Source organism: Polypterus senegalus, chromosome 6 (genome assembly GCF_016835505.1).
Source record: "Polypterus senegalus isolate Bchr_013 chromosome 6, ASM1683550v1, whole genome shotgun sequence".
NCBI lineage: Eukaryota > Metazoa > Chordata > Cladistia > Polypteriformes > Polypteridae > Polypterus > Polypterus senegalus.
Genome location: NC_053159.1, coordinates 147865680 through 147886787, shown reverse-complemented (window position 1 = coordinate 147886787; position 21108 = coordinate 147865680). Strand labels below are relative to the sequence as shown.

The 21108-nt window shown below is 40.2% G+C and overlaps 1 protein-coding gene across 1 annotated transcript in view; it reads right to left on the bottom strand.

The window, feature by feature from the left end:
• LOC120530667 (low-density lipoprotein receptor-related protein 1B-like) overlaps nt 1-21108 on the bottom strand; it is a 1848048-nt gene that overhangs the window by 515735 nt on the left and 1311205 nt on the right. The window contains exons 37-38 of the mRNA XM_039755091.1: nt 17078-17212; nt 16206-16335 (exon numbers count right to left, since the gene is read on the bottom strand). Coding sequence (XP_039611025.1) covers nt 16206-16335; nt 17078-17212 — 265 coding nt within the window. The remainder of the gene's footprint in view (nt 1-16205; nt 16336-17077; nt 17213-21108) is intronic.

Below are 21108 nucleotides of genomic sequence, written 5' to 3'. Positions count from 1 at the left end.
AGTGGCTTTAAGTGTTACTAATATTCACTTTCTATAAGAAATATGAACCCCTGGGTGTTGAAATTTATATTTTCTATTCTCTGCTGTTATCTGATTTCTCCAAAACTTTGGCATTACTTTATGCATTTAACTGTCTACCTTGTGTCCGATTTATATAATGATTGATGTTATAATGATTGATCAAGCACTCTGAGCAATATAATACTGACAATGGTGATAAATTTATATAAAAATATATCGAAGGTTTTGACATGAACAGGCACTCATGTCAGTATACTACAGCTTGGTCAATTATTATGCTCTCAGTTTCCACCATTATATACAGTAAAGATTGGAATGCATCTAAATGAATACATCATTTCTGAAACATTCTACAGCTTCTGTCAAAATCATTTTTAAATATCTTTCCACTGTATCTTCACATACTTGTTGGTATTCTTTCTATGATGGAATGATAGCTTATTTTAAAATAAGATATAAAAACGTTTTTTTACAAATATGTGAATTACATAAATCTAGTTTATTTTAACCATACTAGTGTTCAATTAAAATCAAGTGAGTACCTCAGAACCATGCATTTCATTATAGCTGATGCATTCAGTTTACAGGTAATGTATGCATGATATAATGAATAACAGTACCCATTATATTCTTCACCTTCACCTTTAACCTAATTTATTGAAAAAGGCCTGCATTAATTAGCAGCTATCTAATAGGAGGAATTTAAATGGACAAGCCAATAAATAATTCACTGTATCTACCTGTTGGAGTTTAATATGTACAGTATGTGTAGAGGAGTATTAAATTACATTAATGGGATAAGTGAATATGGAGGTACAATAGGACCTACCGTAAAGAGCATGGAGATTTGTCTAGGAGGAATGCAGTGTGAAAGAGGGCTGAAAGCTCTAAGAGAGGATCTAGACAAGAGAATGTAACTACCATGTCTAAAACCAGAGATAGAGTAGATGGACATGCAGTTATGACACTGAAATTTTATCAATAAGCATGCTATCTTACACTGTAAGAAAACAAATGAAATCACATAGGCACATATACAGTAAATCATATAAATATCCTACATATACCATAATAAACACCATAAGCATGATCAAAATGGTTTGGTTATAGAGAAAAAGGGATCACCAGGTACACATTTACGTGTCCAGTCTATTCTATCAGCACTCTATGGACACTTCAAAAATGGGCCCTTAAACATTTTACCAGCTTTGTAAATGACTTGAGAGATGACTCCAACATCTGAGCTGCATGAGAGACAGAAGAGAGATAAGAACACAAAAAACAGAACCTATCCCTTTTCTAAATTTGTTTTAGAGTATTATAACCCTAAGTAAATGTCTTGGTGTGTGAATGTGAATTTTTGACACTGGTAAACACAAAAAAGTGAAAACATAGTGGTGTAAATGAATTACAAATATAAAAGAGAAAATAATCAATTGTGTAAAGTATTAAACCCCTCCAATATAATACACCAAATTAATCACTGGTGTAGCCAATTGACTTTAGAAGTCACCCAATTAATTCAATGGTGATCATCTTTCTGTAGTTCAGGGGTTTCATTTGATTATAGTATAAAATCTTATTGTCTGTCAGTAGTGTGGCCTAACGTACAAATGCCAACTTGGCTAGATCTTGCCAGAAGGCCCAGAGGCTTAGATGTCAGCTGGAAGAAGGTTCTATTGTCCAGTGACACCAAAATTAATCTTTTAGACTATCAGGTTAAATGTCATATTTGGTGTAAGTCAAACATGGCACATTATAAAAAATAGAGCATCCTTATGGTCAAGCATAGTGGTGGTTTGATCTTGCTGTGGGGATGGCGCTCTGCATCAGGCACTGGAAGTTTTGTGAATTAGCAGTCAGTATAGTTATCTGACTATTGGGAAAGCACCACTATTTTTCAGGGCCCATTTTAAGTAAGAAGAAGTTTTCAAAAATCATTTTGTCCAAAACTGAGGTAGTGGGAGTGTTCAGTTATAGGGACCCCCCCCCCACCCCATAATAAGCTATCAACATACATACAATGTTAGAGACAATTTAAAAAATCTGATAAAACAAAATGTTGCTTACACACATTTGTTAGGTTTCCCAAAAATGATCTGGTCAATCTATTGAGCAAAATTTTGCAATCTCCAAAATATGTTGGTTGTTGTCTGGCAATAGCTGTTCATTTTTAGACACACTTAACACAATCCACAGTCACTGGGGTCTGGACCTTGGTCCAATTCAGATATCATTCTGGCAGCATCAGGCACAAAGTAGAAACTAATCCTGAATGAGACACTTGCTGAGGTGTTTTTGCCCAGAATATTTTGGTGATGTCATACCAGAATTTTCCTATATGTGTGCAGATGGCTCTGGCAAAAATATGAACTTACCTAACTAATAATGTCTGTCCCTGTTTTGCTAATGACTAGCGGAACATGCACGTTTACACACCTTTCACATCATACAAATTAATAGAAAATGACGATGCAGGTGGCCAGTCTGTCTCGATTGGCATCAGATTATTGTGCTACCTTCTGACATCGTCATCATCCAACAAAATAGAGCTATTTGAGGTGGATTTAAATGCTATGTAAAGTGAAAGCCTCACAAACAACATGCTGCTCAGGAAAATATACAGGGTACCAATTGCCTAAACTGAAATAACAACACCTCAGGTTTAGAATATGTTTGAGGTGAAAAACAGCAAGCCACCATAATATGAAAGGAACATGCAAACTTAACAATTTGCATGACTCAATGTACGCAATATATGTCTGGTAACAGTGCTAACTATCATGTAGCCATATTTTTATGGTTCTTTCTGCACCAGAATTCTACACATCTATGAAATAGGAACATTATACTACTGACCTCTTTTCCACAAAGTGAAATGAGCACATGCAGGTTTTGTTAGTGGCTTTCTCAAATTTAGTACAGTTCTCCTCAGAGAAAATCAAGATGCAGAGTAATGTGTTGTGAAGAATACATTCCTGATATCTAATTTCTTTCCTTTTTCAAATTACTTTGGCTACCTTTAAGGAAGCAAATGGTACTGGACTTTTTATTCCTCTTTGGTGGCATATGCTGCATGGTCTTGACTGAGAGAAGCTTGACCCAGAAGTGTAAACACACACAAACACAAAACAGTGGTCCACATTTAAATACAGATGATGACCCTCAAACCCCATCACTAGCCAAAAGCTCAGTTTGTGTACGCACACACATACTGTACACCCCCAAGGATACAGAGAACGCTGCAGGGCCAATGGGTCAGAAGCACATACTTCACATGTTCACATACAAGAAGCAATATTTTTCTAGATAAACAATTAAATTGAACATACTGTATTATAGAAAATTGGAATAAAGTACTTGAAGATGACAAAGTTGAGATTTGTTATTAACATGTTAATACTAACTTAAATTACTAATGGAAGCTTTTACTTATTTTGCACAACATCTTGTAGAACTGTGCCCACTGGTCCTTATAAACTGTAATATGTATATATAAAATATTGCACCCTTTAATGCTTTTCTCCATTCCAAGTTTTTATATCAGGAGACATCAGTCATATTAAATTACAGAGGGTTGAATATTATCAGATTTTTAGATACACAGCTTGATTTTGTTATAGCAAACTTAGATATCAAAAAAAAATGTTAATAATAAAATGTGTAGATATGCCTTTCCTATTTTAAAATCACATATGTTATGGAATAATCGATTGATAGAGGCTTTCTTACCTTTTGAGATATAAGGCAATTACTTAGGCTTAAACATATTTTTCCCTGATTTTTCAGCATTTGTGGGAAAACACAGTAATTTATGTTCAATTTGTACAAACCATTTTATTCATGCTTCACTACAGAGGAAACATCATAATATCCCCAATGGAAGTCACCTGGCGACATACATGCCCAGTTTCAGCATACCAGCAAGACTGTGATTGTAAAGAATTACAATAACACAGAGGAGCTCCCCAGTGTACTCTTAATTATTTAATGAGCTTCAAGAAAAGTGTCTGATATGCAACCTCAACATCTGGGAGGCTTAAGATTGGAAAGTGTTCATATAAAATGCACATTTCTAATTCTGAACTATTGTGCTACAACACCAGCTTCCTTTGCCCTCAGTGAAGCAGCGCTACCCAAATTCCAAGGCTTAACACTTTAAATGATTTATTTTTAATGCAAAGAGACATTTGTAAATGGTTGGAATTCTAATGCAGTCCCAAAGAGCAAATTAAAAAAAAATGTTGTTTAACATACAGCAAGTTCTAAAAGAGCTGATCTGAACCTTGCTCCAGGGAGACCTTGATGGCTCTTGCTTATGAACCAAGCAGCTTTTAAGTCAGAGGACATCTACATGCCTTCAGCTTGACACTGTCTGTAGATTTACCTTATCAAAGTGTGTTTGTCTTTACATCGATCAAAATGTGTGTTTACAATAATTAAGTAAGAAAAACATCTTCTGTCTTGAAGATTGTTTTGAAAAAGCAAATAATTCCATCATCCTAGTCATTAGCAGAAAAGCACAAATGGCTGGAGCGGCTCCCGCATGTCATTAACTAAATCAACTTGTGTTAAAGGAGATGACGTCTTTGTAAATTACATGCAAAAATAGGTTAAATGATCATTATGTATTTCTACCAGTAATGAATAAATGGTGAAAGGGAACCATTACAGTAGTTAAACAAGGTGTTTAAAGAAAGGTGGGCACTAGCTTCAAAGTAAGGAATAAGTTTTATGTGTACAGGGGAACTGGGAACACTTGATCTTGAAATAAAGGGAGTGTTAATCTTAACTCAAAGTAAATGAAAAGAAATACTTCTTATTCATTTATTATTCAAGGTTAATGTCGTCAGTGCAATCAAGTGTAATCAGTGCTGGAAGGGTAATGTAAAAGAGTACAGCCGAGATGGTGTATTAGCAGAGCAAATAAGAAAAAGGATAAACAAAAGACAACTGCAGGCAAGTGTTGTGACCTTTCTCTGTCAAGTGTATTCACAGTAACTACTTTTTCATTAGTATCAGTAACAACTAAAAATGTAAAGTAAGAAGGAAAAATCTGAAGAACTGAATCAGCTATCATAACTGATTGACCAAAAACAGAAAATGTGAAATACTGTAAAGTGAAGAATTCAACAGCTACAGGCAGCCTATGAATATTTGTGATGGATTATTCTTGCTTGTGAACCAGACACAAATTTAAAATGGTAATACTGTAAAACTATAAATAATATACATCAATTTACTACTTTTCTGAATACAAAAGTGTATACAAGACCAAGGAGAATTGATATGGGTACGAAGTAGGGTTTAGTTCTGAATTTAATGGTAGGTTGCATAAAATAGGTCTAACTAATAATAATACAATAACACATTCCGGGATTTTTCTTAATGGTTCAGAGTCAAGGGTTACCTAGGTATCATTTGAATGAGGTTTGAAGCTTTATCTATGTGTCATCATTTTTCTTTGAGAACTCTGGTTTTAATCTCTCATCCATATATGTGATATGCTAAAGTTTACTCTAATTTGTACATTTGGGTGTGAGTGGGACATGTTATGGACAGATGCCTTGTTGTAAGTACTTTTCTAAGTGTGTTATGTGTTTCTTTGGTTTCTGTATGTTTCAGTCTCACATCCTTAAGAGTTCTGGGTTAAAATCCTCATCCAGACACTGTCTAGGTGTAGATTGAAAATTTCCCTCATATTTCACTAGATTTTCCCTGGATACTTGATTTTCTTCTTTCAGATGCTCCCATTAGGGGTTGCCACAGTAGATCATCTTCTTCCATATCTTTCTGTCCTCAGCATCTTGTTCTGTTACACCCATCACCTGCATGTCCTCTCTCACCACATCCATAAACCTTCTCTTAGGCCTTCCTCTTTTCCTCTTCCCTGGCAGCACTATCCCTAGCATCCTTCTCCCAACATACTCAGCATCTATCCTCTGTGCATGTCCAAGCCAACGCAATCTCGCCTCTCTGACTTTGTCTTCTAACTGTCAAACCTGAGCTGACCCTCTAATGTACTCATTCCTAATCCTATACATCCTCGTCACACCCAGTGTAAATCTTAGCATCTTTAACTCTGCCACCTCCAGCTCTGTCTCCTGCTTTCTGGTCAGTGCCACCATCTCCCATACAACATAGCTGGTCTCGCTACCATCTTGTAGACCTCCCCTTTAACTCTTGCTGATACCCATCTGTCATAAATTACTCCTGACACTCTTCTCCACTCATTTCACCCTGCCTGCACTCTTTTTTTTTATCTCTCTTCCACAATTTCCAAAAAATGTGTTTTGGTTTTAGTTGATTGGTGATCCTAAACTGGCCCAGAATGAGAGACTGTGCCCTACTATATGTAGGTTTGTTCCCTGCCCTAGTAGAATAGCTTGTGCATCTTTACAGAAATTTCAGTAAATCACAGTTGATAACTAGTGGAAACTCAAGGGAAGCATGTTAAGATCAGAAAAATGGAAGTAATTCTTCAGACAAAATCTGATGGCAATCTGGAATAAACTATTGGAATGATGATAGGAGTCAGCATTTTATTGAATATGGGACCAAAAGATTAGATAAGAATTGAAAGCCAGGCCGAGTTAGAAGCAAAAATTCTGTACTGTCAATCATTAGTGCCCAAAACTAAACACAAATATACGATTTAGAAAAAAAAAAATAAACTCTATTGCCAGAAAGACACAAGAAGTAAACTTTAAAGTTTTGTAAAGTATCTGTAATCTCAGATACAGTAACGAGGAAGTGCACCACAGTGACCTTTTGTCCACTCATATAGATGATGTCACGTGTCATGCTTTTCTGGGCATCTCTGGGTAAAATGCCATAACAAAGAGTCAACAAGAAAGGCCCAAAACTGATGCGCCTAATAAACAATTATGGCATCACTGGAAGATGTTAAAGAAATTTAACATTATTACAAAAAATGTATGCACCGAAGCTTTCTAATCAAAAACCCCAAAAGAAAATCACATTAACCATGGCAAGTGCTACAATTATGTGAAAAAATAAGAAACAATCAAAATCATAACCAGTGAAAAAGATATGTAAAAAAAAAAACAATCAAAATCATAGCAGGGACAATTTGGCAATGACAGAACCAAATGAGGTTAACAGTAGAATTACCAAAGTCTATGACAAAACTCATAGATCCGTCCCACCTTAAATCTCTTCACACCTTTCCATCAGCGTCTTTTTTCCTGTAAATGTGTCGAAAAGCAGCCTGCTCTCACATCCCCCCACCACCATACAGTTTTCTCAGCTCAAGTTTGTTTACCTGCATGTCAGTTGCTTAGAATTGTATAGCGTGAGATGTCAAGCAAAATGACAGCTTTTATAAATACTATATCGTTATTTGGAATACATGCATTTCACGTGTGTTCCGTGTCTACAGCAATCTATGTAAACACCTCGTTAAAACAGATACGTTTTTCATGTGGGCACACCTTTTATTGATCTGGTCACTCTGATGGCTGTCATACTCATTGTAGAGGATCAGCTGCTTCTGATGGTGTCTGACGTCACTCTTTTCAATGAGCATATTATGAGGCTCAGATTATGGCACGGGCGGCACGGTGGCACAGTGATAGCGCTGCTGCCTTGCAGTTAGGAGACCCGGGTTCACTTGCATGTTCTCCCTGTGTCTGTGTGGGTTTCCTCCGGGCGCTCCGGTTTCCTCCCACAGTCCAAAGACATGCAGGTTAGGTGCATTGAAGATTCTAAATTGGACTTGGTGTATGGGTGTGTTTGTGTGTGTCCTGCGGTAGGTTGGCACCCTGCCCAGGATTGGTTCCTGCATTGTGCCCTGTGTTGGCTGGGATTGGCTCCAGCAGACCCCCGTGACCCTAGGTTTGGATTCAGCGGGTTGGTAAATGGATGGATAGATTTTGGGACTCTCTGGGTGCCTTGTCTGTTGTCACAGTGTATGCTCCGACCGTGGTGAGTGATGCCTTTGTGAGACATTTTATTCACAACTTTGCTTGTTGGTTGTAGAGTGCCTGCGAGGTGACACTGGTCATGGGTGACTTACAATAAGTGCAACCACTGGCAATAACAGGGTTGACTATGAGGATTGTCTCGGTCCCCATGGTTCTGGTGACCATGGTGAAAGTGGCTCCATGTTCCTAAACTTTGCAAAAGGTCAGGGGTGGCGGATCACTGGATCCTGGTTCCAGTGCCCTGAGCCACATCATTGGGCTTGGTACTCCAAAACTGGTGGTGCAGTAAAGGTGATCAATCACATCCTCATGTGTAGATGCTGGAAGCTCTTACAAAGCTGTGAATCACCCAATCTCACCGAGATTGCACAGGTGGTGAACCAGCTGAGGGAAGGGAAGGCTTCAGGGATCTGTGATATCCAGGGTGAACTTCTCCAGGCTGGTGGTAAAGCTGTACTCCTGGCATTGCAAGCAATCTTTGTTTCCATTTTGGAAATGGGCATCATCTCAACTGACTGGAAAACAGGACACCTGGATTGCGGCAACTACAGTGGGATAACACTACTCTCGGTGCCAGTTTGCTAGGGTCATCCTCAATAGGATCCGTGATCACTTGCTAAGAAGTCTACCATCAAATGCATCTTGGCACTGATGATTCTCATAAAGCAAAAATGCGAGTATCAGCAGAGTTTCTTTGCAGCCTTTGTCGATTTTCGTACAGCGTTCGACTCAGTTGATTTAGTGGGATCCCCACAAGGTTGCTAGATATCATGGCCGGCCTGTACACTGGTACTGTGAGTGCTGTGTGGAAAGGAGGCAAAAACTCTGTATTTTTCCCAGTTGATTACAGGGTTCTTCATGGGTGTGTTCTTTTTCCTGCCCTGCTCAATGCATGCATGGACTGGGTCCTGGGCAAGGTTGTGGTGTCCAGCGGCTGTGAGGAAACTGTTGGTGAAGAAAGATTTACTGATCTTGACTTTGCTGACCCCTCCTTGAACCGTCACCTTATCGTGGTGGAGGGGTTTGCATGTCCCAATGATCCTAGGAGCTATGATGTCCGGGCTTTATGCCCCTGGTAGGGCCACCCAAGGCAAACTGGTCCTAGGTGAGGGATGAGACGAAGAACGGTTCAACAAATCTCTGATGAAGAATAAAAACCTTGTACGACGTTTTCCCTTGCCCGGACGCGGGTCACCGGGGCCCCCCTCTGGAGCCAGGCCTGGAGGTGGGGCTCGATGGCGAGCGCCTGGTGGCCGGGCCTACACCCATGGGGCTCAGCCGGGCACAGCCCGAAGAGGTAACGTGGGTCCTCCTCCCCATGGGCTCACCACCTATGGGAGGGGCCAAGGAGGTTGGGTGCAGTGTGAGTTGGGTGGTGGCCGAAGGCGGGGAGCTTGGCGGTCTGATCCTCGGCTACAGAAACTGGTTCTTGGGACGTGAAATGTCACCTCTCTGAAGGGGAAGGAGCCTGAGCTAGTATGCGAGGTCGAGAGGTTCCGGCTAGATATAATCAGACTCACCTCGACGCACAGCTTGGACTCTGGAACCAATCTCCTTGAGAGGGGCTGGACTCTCTACCACTCTGGAGTTGCCCCCGGTGAGAGGCGCCGAGCAGGTGTGGGCATACTTATTGCCCTCCGACTCGGAGCCTGTGCATTGGGGTTTACCCCGGTGGACGAGAGGGTGGCCTCACTCCGCCTTCGGGTGGGGGGAAGTGTCCTGACTGTTGTTTGTGCGTATGCACCGAACAGCAGTTTGGAGTATCCACCCTTTTTGGAGTCTCTGAAGGGGGTGCTAGAGGGCATACCTTCTGGGATTCCCTCGCTTTGCTGGGAGACTTCAATGCTCACGTGGGCAATGACAGTGAGACCTGGAAGGGCGTGATTGGGAGGAATGGCCCCCCGATCTGAACCCGAGCGGTGTTTTGTTATTGGACTTCTGTGCTCGTCACGGATTGTCAATAACGAACACCATGTTCAAACATAAGGGTGTTCATATGTGCACCTGGCACCAGGACCCCCTAGGCCTCAGGTCGATGATCGACTTTGTGGTCGTGTCGTCGGACTTGCGGCCATATGTCTTGGACACTCGGGTGAAGAGAGGGGCGGAGCTGTCCGAATGGGCCATGTTCCGTGCCTCTATTGTTGAGGTGGCTGACCAGAGCTGTGGCCGCAAGGTGGTCGGTGCCTGTCGTGGCGGTGAGGGATGCCGTCAAGCTGAAGAAGGAGTCCTATAGGACTTTTTTGTTCTGTGGGACTCTGGAGGCAGCTGATAGGTACCGGCAGGCCAAGCGAACGCTGCTTGGTTGTTGCTGAGGCAAAACTCGGGCATGGGAGGAGTTTGGAGAGGCCATGGAGAGCCACTTTCGGACGGCTTCAGGAGATTCTGGTCCACCGTCCGCGCCTCAGGAGGGGAAGCAGTGCAGTGTCAACACCGTATATGGTGGGGATGGTGCGCTGCTGACCTCACTCGGGACGCTGTGGGTCGGTGGGGGAGTACTTCAAGACCTCCTCAATCCCACTAACATGCCTTCCAATCGAGGAAGCAGAGCCTGGGGACTCTGAAGTGGGCTCTCCCATCTCTGGGACTGAAGTCACCGAGGTGGTCAAAAACTCCTTGGTGGCAGGGCCCCGGGTGGATGAGATACCGAGTTCCTTAAGGCTCTGGATGTTGTAGGACTGTCTTGGTTGACACGCCTCTGCAACATCGCATGGACATCGGGACAGTGCCTCTGGATTGGCAGACCGGGGTGGTGGTCCCCTCTTTAAAAAGGGGGACCGGAGGGTGTGTTCCAACTATAGAGGGATCACACTCCTCAGCCTCCCTGGAAAAGTCTATTCAGGGGTTCTGGAGAGGAGGGTCCGTGGATAGTCAAACCTCGGATTCAGGAGGAACAGTGTGGTTTTCGCCCTGGTCGCGAACAGTGGACCAGCTCTTCACCCTTAGCAGAGTCCTGAGGGTGCATGGGAGTTTGCCCGACCAGTCTACATGTGTTTTGTGGACTTGGAAAAGGCATTCGACCGTGTCCCTCGGGGAATCCTGTGGGGGGTGCTCCGGGAGTATGGGGTACCGGACCCCTGATAAGAGCTGTTCGGTCTCTGTACAACCGTGTCAGAGCTTGGTCCGCATTGCCGCAGTAAGTCGAGCCCGCTTCCAGTGAGAGTTGGACTCCGCCAGGGCTGCCCTTTGTCACCGATTCTGTTCATAACTTTTATGGACAGAATTTCTAGGCGCAGCCAGGGTGTTGAAGGGGTCCGGTTTGGTGGACTCAGGATTGGGTCACTGCTTTTTGCAGATGATGTTGTCCTGTTTGCTTCATCAGGCCGTGATCTTCAGCTCTCTGGATCGGTTCGCAGCTGAGTGTGAAGCGGCTGGGATGAGAATCAGCACCTCCAAATCCGAGAGCATGGTCCTCAGCCGGAAAAGGGTGGAGTGCCCTCTCAGGGTTGGGGGAGAGATCCTGCCCCAAGTGGAGGAGTTCAAGTATCTCGGGTCTTGTTCACGAGTGAGGGAAGAATGGAGCGTGAGATCGACAGGCGGATCGGTGCGGCATCCGCAGTGATGCGGCTCTGCATCGGTCTGTCGTGGTGAAAAAGGAGCTGAGCCGTAAGGCAAAGCTCTCAATTTACCAGTCGATCTATGCTCCTACCCTCACCTATGGTCATGAGCTATGGGTAGTGACCGAAAGAACGAGATCGCGAATACAAGCGGCTGAAATGAGTTTCCTCCGCAGGCTGTCTGGGCTTTCCCTTAAAGATAGGGTGAGAAGCTCAATCATCCAGGAGGGGCTCAGAATAGAGCCGCTGCTCCTCGCATCGAGAGGAGTCAGATGAGGTGGCTCGGCATCTGATCAGGATGCCTCCTGGACGCCTCCCTGGTGAGGTGTTCCGGGCACGTCCAACCGGGAGTAGGCCCCGGGGAAGACCCAGGACACGCTGGAGGGACTATGTCTCCGGCTGGCCTGGGAACGCCTTTGGGATTCTCCCGAAGAGCTGGAAGAAGTGGCCGGGAGAGGGAACTCTGGGCCTCTCTGCTTAAGCTGCTGCCCCCGCGACCCGACCTCGGATAAGCGGAAGAGAATGGATGGATGGATGGATGGATGGACTTTGCTGACAATGCTGTTATCTTCGTGGAGTCAATGGAGGATCTGATTGGGGCTCTCAAGAGACTGAGCGAGTGTCTGTGCTAAGATCCAGGACTTTAATGACCTCTTAGGCACAGCCATCAGCAATGTGTCTGTTTGCAGAAAGAGTGTTGACCTTGTTAAGGGCTTTACTTACCTCAACATTGACATTCATGTCTCTGGTGACTCTTCCTATGAAGTCATTAGATGGATTGGGTGAGCATGGGGTCATGAGGTTGCTGGAAAGGGTTATGTGGTACTCCCGATATCTATGCAAAAGGATGAAGGTCCAAGTCTTTAAAGTCATGGAGCTTCCTGTCTTGCCATATGGTTGCAAGACATGGACGCCATCCAGTGACCTGAGACAAACACTGGACACCTTAGGTACTGTGTCTGGTTTGACCTTGTGTTGAATGAGTGGTTGTTCATGGAGACCTGAATGAGGCACATTGTCTGCATTTTGAGGGAGTGTCAGTTACAGCACTATGGCCATGTGGCACAATTTCCTGAGGGTTATCTGGCTTGAAGGATCCTCATTGTTGAGGACCTGAGCAGCTGGACCAGGCCAAGGGGATGCCCAAGTAACACCTGGCTGAGGCAGATAGATGGTCATTTCTGGAGGGTGGGACTGGACTGCATGTTTGTCTGGGTGGTTGCCAACCAGGATCCCAAGCTGTTTTGTCATGTGGTGGGTGCGGCAAATCGCTGTACCAGTGAATGCTCCCCAACCTGACCTGACCTGTTCTGTGGACACAGGCAAGTAAGAATTTCTCTGCCATAAATATACATGACAATAAATCTAGCAACAACATTTACTTATATAGCACATTTTCATACAAATGGTGTAGCTCAAAGTGCTTTAAAAGATGAAAAAAATGTTTATAGATAAATGATCAAATTATTTAATATTAGATAAATTGCAAATGAGTAACCAAATGCAATTTTTATAAAGATCAAATTTATCTAATGATCAGCACCAATTGACACTATGCATTTGATCTGGGGAGTACTAAAAAGGATTTGTCAGTAAGATTATAAATACATAAATGATGTTTTGAAACTCCAGCTTTATGAAGGGAGATGTCAGATAAGTTGTCACAATTATTCTATAATATCAAAGTGATCCAGTAAGATTACAAATGTTCAGGTAGGAATTATCCAAAGCTGAACAAAGCTATTGTTCTAATAGGCGTAGAAAAGTTCAGAGAAGACCAACTAGGGTGATTCCAGGGTTACAGGGGATGAGATACGAGGAAAAATTAAAAGAGCTGAGCCTTTTTAGTTTAAGAAAAAGGAGATTAAGAGGAGACATGATTGAAGTGTTTAAAATAATTAAGGGAATTAGTATAGTGGTTGAGACTTATTTCAAAATGACTTCATCAAGAAAACAGGGGCACAGCTGTAAACTTGTTAAGGGTGACTTTTTGTACAAACATTAAGAAGTTTTTATTCACACAGAGAATCATAGACTCTTGGAATAAGCTACCAAGTAGTGTGGTAGACAGCAGGACTTCAAGGACCTTCAAAACTCAACTTTGGAAGAATTAGGTGTATAGGAATGGTGAGCTTTGTTGGGCTGATAGGCCTGTTGTCATCTAGACTGTTCTAATGTTCTGTGTTTTGCAAAAATGTGCTTGGGGAAGAATGCTTATATATCTGGAAACATAATAACAATTACTGTTTTTTATTTAAATTAATGGTATACTTGCTTTGTAAATTTTAAGTTAATTTATCAATATATTTGTTTCACTATTTCTTCACTGCTCAGTGCAAGAATGCTACTTTATTATGTGTTCATTTACCCTTCAACTTGATTATATGAAGTGAACACTTTACTGTCAGATTCCCTTTGCTCTTTTCTCATAAGCATTGAATTGGTTTGTCCCTATTTCATTACTCAAATCTGCTTTTTATTTATCAAGATATATTATTGCTGAGAAAAGCTCTATTTCAGAAAGCAATTCATTAATCTTAAGCTCAGTGCAGCTTTGAGTTATCTATAATATGAACATGCTTTTTATTACTCCTCTTTGAAAATAAAGTGAATTGAATTTTAGTATCAATCAAATTACTTCGATTAAAAAAAAAAACCATAAAATAATAAAACAGTCAACAGGTCAACAGTAACTGACACCCCTGTAGTAATCCATTCTGTAGTAAGGCTTTAAAAATAATGTAATTTAATTTGTAAAAGTTGTAGATTGGTATAGTTGCTTAGCAACCAGTAAAAAAAATGGAAAAGGCAGAAAAAAGATGGCAGAAAAGGCTCTGAATTAAGCTGTGGATATAATGGAAGGAAAGTATACAAATATTTCAGAAATATAATTGCAACATCTTTTGATTTAAATTTTGGGGTTCTTGTTAATCCTCTCAAGTAGCAGGACAAAAATAGAAGATGTGCTGAGATTAACTGGGGTTTGCTTCTTGGAATGATGTTAACAAAAGGAATTTTGTACAATGTAATGGACGCCACATTCATAGATAGACAAAGGTTACCCTTTTTCAAGTAGTATCTTTTAAAAGGCCATTAATGTTATCTTTCTACAGTATATTGTTGGAATTTAAGACTTTGGATTAGGAATCCTTCTTTAATTACTTTGGGGTTACAGTAAACCCTCGTTTATCGTGGTTAATCCATTCCAGACTCTACCGTGATAAATCAATTTCCGCAAAGTCGGATTCTTTATTAATAAATCAAATATTTTCGCAGTTAGAGCATAGAAAACCTGTTTACGACCTTCTAAATACGTTTTTTTAACATTATTAGAGCCCTCTAAGACATGAAATAACACCCTTTAGTCAAAAGTTTAAACTGTACTCCATGACAAGACAGAGATGACAATTCCGTCTCACAAATAAAAGAATGCAATCATATCTTCCTCTTCAAAGGAGTGCGCGTCAGGAGCAGAGAATGTCAGACAGAGAGAGACAGAGAAAAGCAAACAATCAAAACTCAATACGTGCTGTTCGGGCTTTCAAGTAATCGAAGCACCGTGCGGAAAGCATATCATATATCATTGAGGAGTTTTATTTAATTTGTAATACGTGCTCTGATTGGGTAGCTTCTCAGCCATCTGCCAATAGTGTCCCTTGTATTAATTCAACTGGGCAAACCAACTGAGGGAGCATGTACCATAAATTAAAGACCCAATGTCCGCAGAAATCCGCGAACCAGTGAAAAATCCGTGATATATATTTAGATGTGCTTACATTTAAAATCCGCGATAGAGTGAAGCCGTGAAAGTCAAAGCGTGATATAGCGAGGGATCACTGTAATCATTTTTGTCCCAAGAGACTAAAAAAAAAGTATGGGAGAAAATGGGGAGACAATTAAAATGTAGTTACAAATATGTTACAAACTAAAGGTTTCAGAATTAGATCTGCAACGATTTTTTTGAGTTTAGTGTAAGAATTCACTTTTACTTACTTATTTACATAACTTAATTGATAACAGAATTGCATTTTTATTTGCCCAGACCTAGCAGGTTCAAAAATTATCAAGCTTGAATTTCACAGATGGCAGAGTTCTATAGTTTTCTTTACTGAATACTTCATGCTGTTTCTGCGTTGTTGCTGCATTTCAATTTCTTAACATCAAGCACACATGTCCCACCATGTATTTGTCAGGCCACTAGGTGAAGGGATGAAGAACCATAAAATTAAATCATAACAGAAACACCAGCAGTGGTCATTACAAGAAGATTGACAAAACTACAGTCTCAAAACCTGGTAGGAAAGTCAGAAAAACCAGTTTTGAAATCAACAAACTTGGAAGATTAGAGTAATGCTACAAAAGATCCAAGTGGCAGCATATGTTCTGACTTCTGCAAAGCATGACAAGCAACCGATATTAGTATCCTAGTACCTAACCTTCAAACTTACAAAGCTCATGAAAAACGGTGACTTTCACAGATCAAAAATAACTAAAACAAATAAAAATACAAGCTTGAAACAAAACAGAATCAGAATCCAAGTGACTCAGAGTGTTAGGAAAAAGAAAATAACAGAATTAGAGAAAAATGCATCCTTAGCATAAAAATATATAAAATTACAAATGAGTCATGACAAGAGGCACACAATAAAGTTGGGAAGAACACGGTATAGAAATGTGTTACCCTTTTTGTGGATGAACTGCAATCGCTTTTGGTTTATCCAGTCCTTCAGATATAACTACAAAACGAAATGAACCATTGAGCCTTGCTGCTTCAATAAGATCAAAGCCATGGTCAGTCCAATAAACATTTCCTTTATAAACAGAAAGAAACAGATTTGATTCAGTAGCACTGACAACACAAGATACCAATGTTTCTTTTGCATCTAAAATGCTCAAACTGTGTAACCTTTACTTAAATTATCAAGATTTTTTTACATCAAAATTTGATCAAATTAGAAGGGGAACTACAGATGCACCTCCAATTCCCTTCTGACAGGGCAGAAGAAAATGGAAGTTATCCAAAAATGAATTATATTACTAGTGCTTATTTATAATACAGTGTTTCAAGTTAAATATTTTAGGTCAAAATGCAGTTGCTGACAAATTCGATACCTGAGGGCTACAGAATGTATGGCACAGTTCATTGTCATCTTTTTCAATTGTTGTACAAACTAAACTGGGTTAATTAACACATTGCACATTTCAAACAACACAAATCAATAGAAAAAGTCTTATATGCCTTACAGATTTTGCAGGTAAGCCAGGCATGCTTTTCAGTAATCCATTTGTGCTTTTTTAAAGGAAGAGGATTTTTGTCACTTTCTACCATTTATATCCCTCAAGACTATACTGAAAAACTGCAATAGGTCATTCTGTCACCTAGGAGACTACCTTTTTCTTTATCCTACCAAATTATAGTGGTAGAAAAAGGCTTAACAATAATTCTGAAGAGAATTATGAACATGAAAAAGCACAGGAGCGCTCACAGTAATCTCCTAGGGGATATCTGACATAATACTGAAAATGTATAGTAACTTTGGGGGAAAAAAATACCTGCAATCCAGTCAACTGCAATTCCTTCAACTCTTCCAATGCCATTTGTGATAATGTCTTCTTTCCAGGTCTGATCTCGCTTAGCTCGGCTGATTTTATTTAACCCCATGTCTGTCCAATAGATTGTGTCATTTTCTAAAAATAAATTGAAAAGTCACATGAACTATAATGAAACAACCGTTTTACAAGTAATGTTATTTCAATTTGTGTACACTTTTTTCTGTATTGCTTTCCCATTTGTTGCAATATTCCTTTTTGGAAAGTCAGTCTGTCATTCTCAAATCTGTATTCAGAAACTGCTAATGCCTTGCTGTACTGTTGACACAATTATGGTCCTATAGTTTTTAAATATACGCCGTATTGCACTAAGTACAGTTAGTTACATTTCGGGATACTGAACAGCTGTTTGTATGAAGAAACAAAAGAAGCAAGGATTCTCATTATAAAAATCAAAACTCACTAATCTTTATAGAAAATGTGCAAAAAATTTCAAAATGAATTTTATATCATAATAGTTCTAAGTGAGATCACAAATTGTAGATTATATATAATAAACTGGGAGCATGATCTGCCATCAAAGATATGTAGTCTTTTGCCATGATGACGTGTACCATTAATTTGAGGGTGAGGAAGGTGAGAATGTTCTGAATAGATTACTACAGAAACAAAAGACACTCATGAAGAATCGCTGCAATACTAGCCTTAGCTGAGAAAGATGAGATTAAGAATGGTACTTGCTATAACACAAAAATCACTGCCTGTAATCTACTGATATATTAAGTCATCATTTCAAAGACCTGCCATCATTACCTTTGTTGTCTCCTTTTATCTGTGCACACAGATCGATATCAGTGTTAGATTTTAGCAACGATGGAAAATGGATTGACTAGGAAGAATACAGTAATTATGATAGTAGCTAAAAGTGGATAAAGATATCAGGCATGTTCAGTCCAAGGGTAGGGTGTTATGTGAGCTGAGGAATGAGGAACCACAAATCACAATGTCTCAGTTTGGTTAGGTAAATAAAAATTATTTTCTTTTGGTTAATCTATCTTGAGTGCTACTGTAACATGTCAGTGTATAAAGCCAGCTGCCCAAGTGCTAGGAAGATTCAAGGTCACAAAACAAAAGCAGGGTTCATAACCAGGAAGCCCAAAACACACAAAAAGTAGAGCAAAGTTGAAAGTTTTCAAATTTTATTGTTAGGTAATATGAATTCATCCATCCATCCATCCATTATCCAACCCACTATATCCCAACTACAGTTTCATGGGGTCTGCTGGAGACAATCCCAGCCAACACAGGGCACAAGGCAAGAAACAAACTCTGGGCAGGGTGCCAGCCCACTGCAGGGCACGCACACACCAAGGACAATTTAGAATCACCAATACACCTAACCTGCATGTCTTTGGACTGTGGGGGGAAATCGGAGTACCCCGGAGTCTCCTTACTACGAGGCAGCAGTGCTACCCACTGCGCCACCCACATTAATTCATAGTGGATTTAATTTGGCTTTTTTATGAGAAAAACACATACAGATGCAGATCTCTACAAAGTGGTCTAAATTAATTACAAATGTTAAGCACAAAATAATTGATCATATACAACAATTATCCCACTTAAGTGAGCATTAACACTAGAATTACCAAAGCCTACGAAAAAAACTTGTAAACCCAGCCCACCTTCAATCCGTTTGCACCTCTCCATCAACGTCCCTGTATAGTTTGGCTATATGCTTTGCTTGGGGATGATGTTTTACTGAAAAAAAAAAACCTCCCAAGGTCTTCATTGCAGACTTCATCAAGTTTTCCTTAAGAATTTTCCTGCATTGATGTTATCTTCTAATCTCACAAGCCTCCCACTGTCTTCTGCAGAGATGCAATTTGTCAGCATGATGCTCCCCCCCCACCATGTTTCACGGTGGGGATGGTGTGCTTTTACCAATGTTTAGTGTTCAACTAACAGCAAACTAGGCATTTTAGTCTGATGACCAAAAAGCTTACTTTTGGTCTCATCAGAGCATAGAACCTTCTTCCAGATGACTTCAGATTCATCTATGTGTCTTCTGGAAAACTCTAGCCAAGATGTCACGTGCTATATATATTTTTAATTTTTTTTTTTACAGTGGCTTTCTCTTTGCCACTTTCCAATGAAGCTTTGATTGGCGAATGGCTCGAGTGACAGTTGTTGTCTGCACAGTCTCTCTAATTTTGCCACCGTAGAGTAATCACAGGTCTCCTGGTGGCCTCCCTCACTAGTCTTTGTTTTGCATAATCACTTAGTTTTTTGGATGGTCTGCTCTAGGCACATTTCCACCTGTGTCATACCCTTTCTATTCCTTAATGACTGATTAAGCTGGGCTTCAATGACTTAGATATTTCCTGAGTTGTGCTTTTCAATGACCTTTTCATATGGTTGCTTAGAGTGTTCTTCTGTGTTCATACAGGCTCAGTTAGACTATCCAGATAAGGTACGTTTAAACTACTCTCAACTATTGACAAGTGATATTCATTGAACATCTTTATGTGACTTTTAAAACCAATTGCCTGCACCAGTGATCACTAAGGTGTGTCATATTAACACCGAATATTTATGGACTAAAGTGTTTTATGTTTCAAATTTGTAATCAATTTAGACAACATTTCTGAGATTTTTCACTTTGACATTAAAGACACAAAAAGTCACAAAAGACAAGATAAATTCACTGTGATTGGATGTTGTATAGCAAAAAATGTTGAAATGTCGAAGGGACAAATACTCTTTATGGATAATTTATATATTTTGTAAGCAACTGTAACTTAACATCAGGGGAAGTTACAGGTTGAAACCAAGGATTCAATCAATCAATGAGGATATTACACTCAGCGAAGCTGCATGTTAAAGAAAGAATGCACAGGTGTCAGAACTACAGTACAACTTAAGACAGCTTTCTGTGTATCAACATTATCAGTACTACAAATACTATCACACATGAGGAAAAACAGAAAGATAAGAAAAACAAACAAGGCATATGGCACCAAGGGAGAAGAGCTAGATCAGGGGTGTTGAACTCTGGGGCTGAAGTTTTTATTCTAACCCTTTTCCTAACCAGTGACCAGTTTTCAATGCTATCTAGCTTCTTTTCTCATCATTTTGTATAACACTGTTTTGTAAGGATTCAGTACTCTAAACTGATTCTTTTGTTCAAATGACAGCCAAACAGAAATGAGACGTGAAACGAACCAACAGATGATCAGCTAAATTGGGGCTTCAAACTCCAACCAATTTCATTCCAACCAGTTTCTTAATGAGAAGCTGATTCTTGTTATTAATTAAACCCATTATTTAATTCCATGGCTTGTTGCTGCTCTCATTATGCCACAGCAGAAATTTCCAAAATAGTTGAATTTCTGTTTTTTCTAAGAACATCGTCAAAATGTTTTGGTGACCTGAGAGATCAAATTTACTGAGACCTTCACTTCTCTTTATTTTCAGATACTGTGTGATGGGCACAGTTTACCTGGTGTTGTAGCGGCTTGTTTTGTGTCTCATTATTATTTGGCTGCTCATTAAGGAAAAAAAAAAAAACAACTAAGGGGTATGAGTCAAGTTGATTAAAACTAAAGCAGAAAAAGCAGACATTAATTAGCAAGAAAAACTGATCACTAATTAAGAAGATGGTTAGAATGAAAACCTGCAGCCACTGCGGCCCTCCAGGACCAGAGTCTGACATCCCTGATCTAGCCCATCACAGAAAAAGACCAAAGCCACCTCTGATGACAGCTTCACGGCTGAATAAATGAAACAGGATAATGTTCATTGCTTGTGTTCAGAAGACATAATTAAGGACAACAGTTGTCAAGGTTGGTGATTGGTTAGTTGCACAGACAAAACACTGAAGGGGATTTATGCAGCTGCTATGATGTCTTGGATATTCTTGCACTTTGTGATTGTACTATAACTATTTCTATCAACCGCTATTGCTTATTTCAACATTGTTTTCTCCTAATAACCCTTTGAAACATCAGAACATTTGAGGTAGTGCTCTTAAG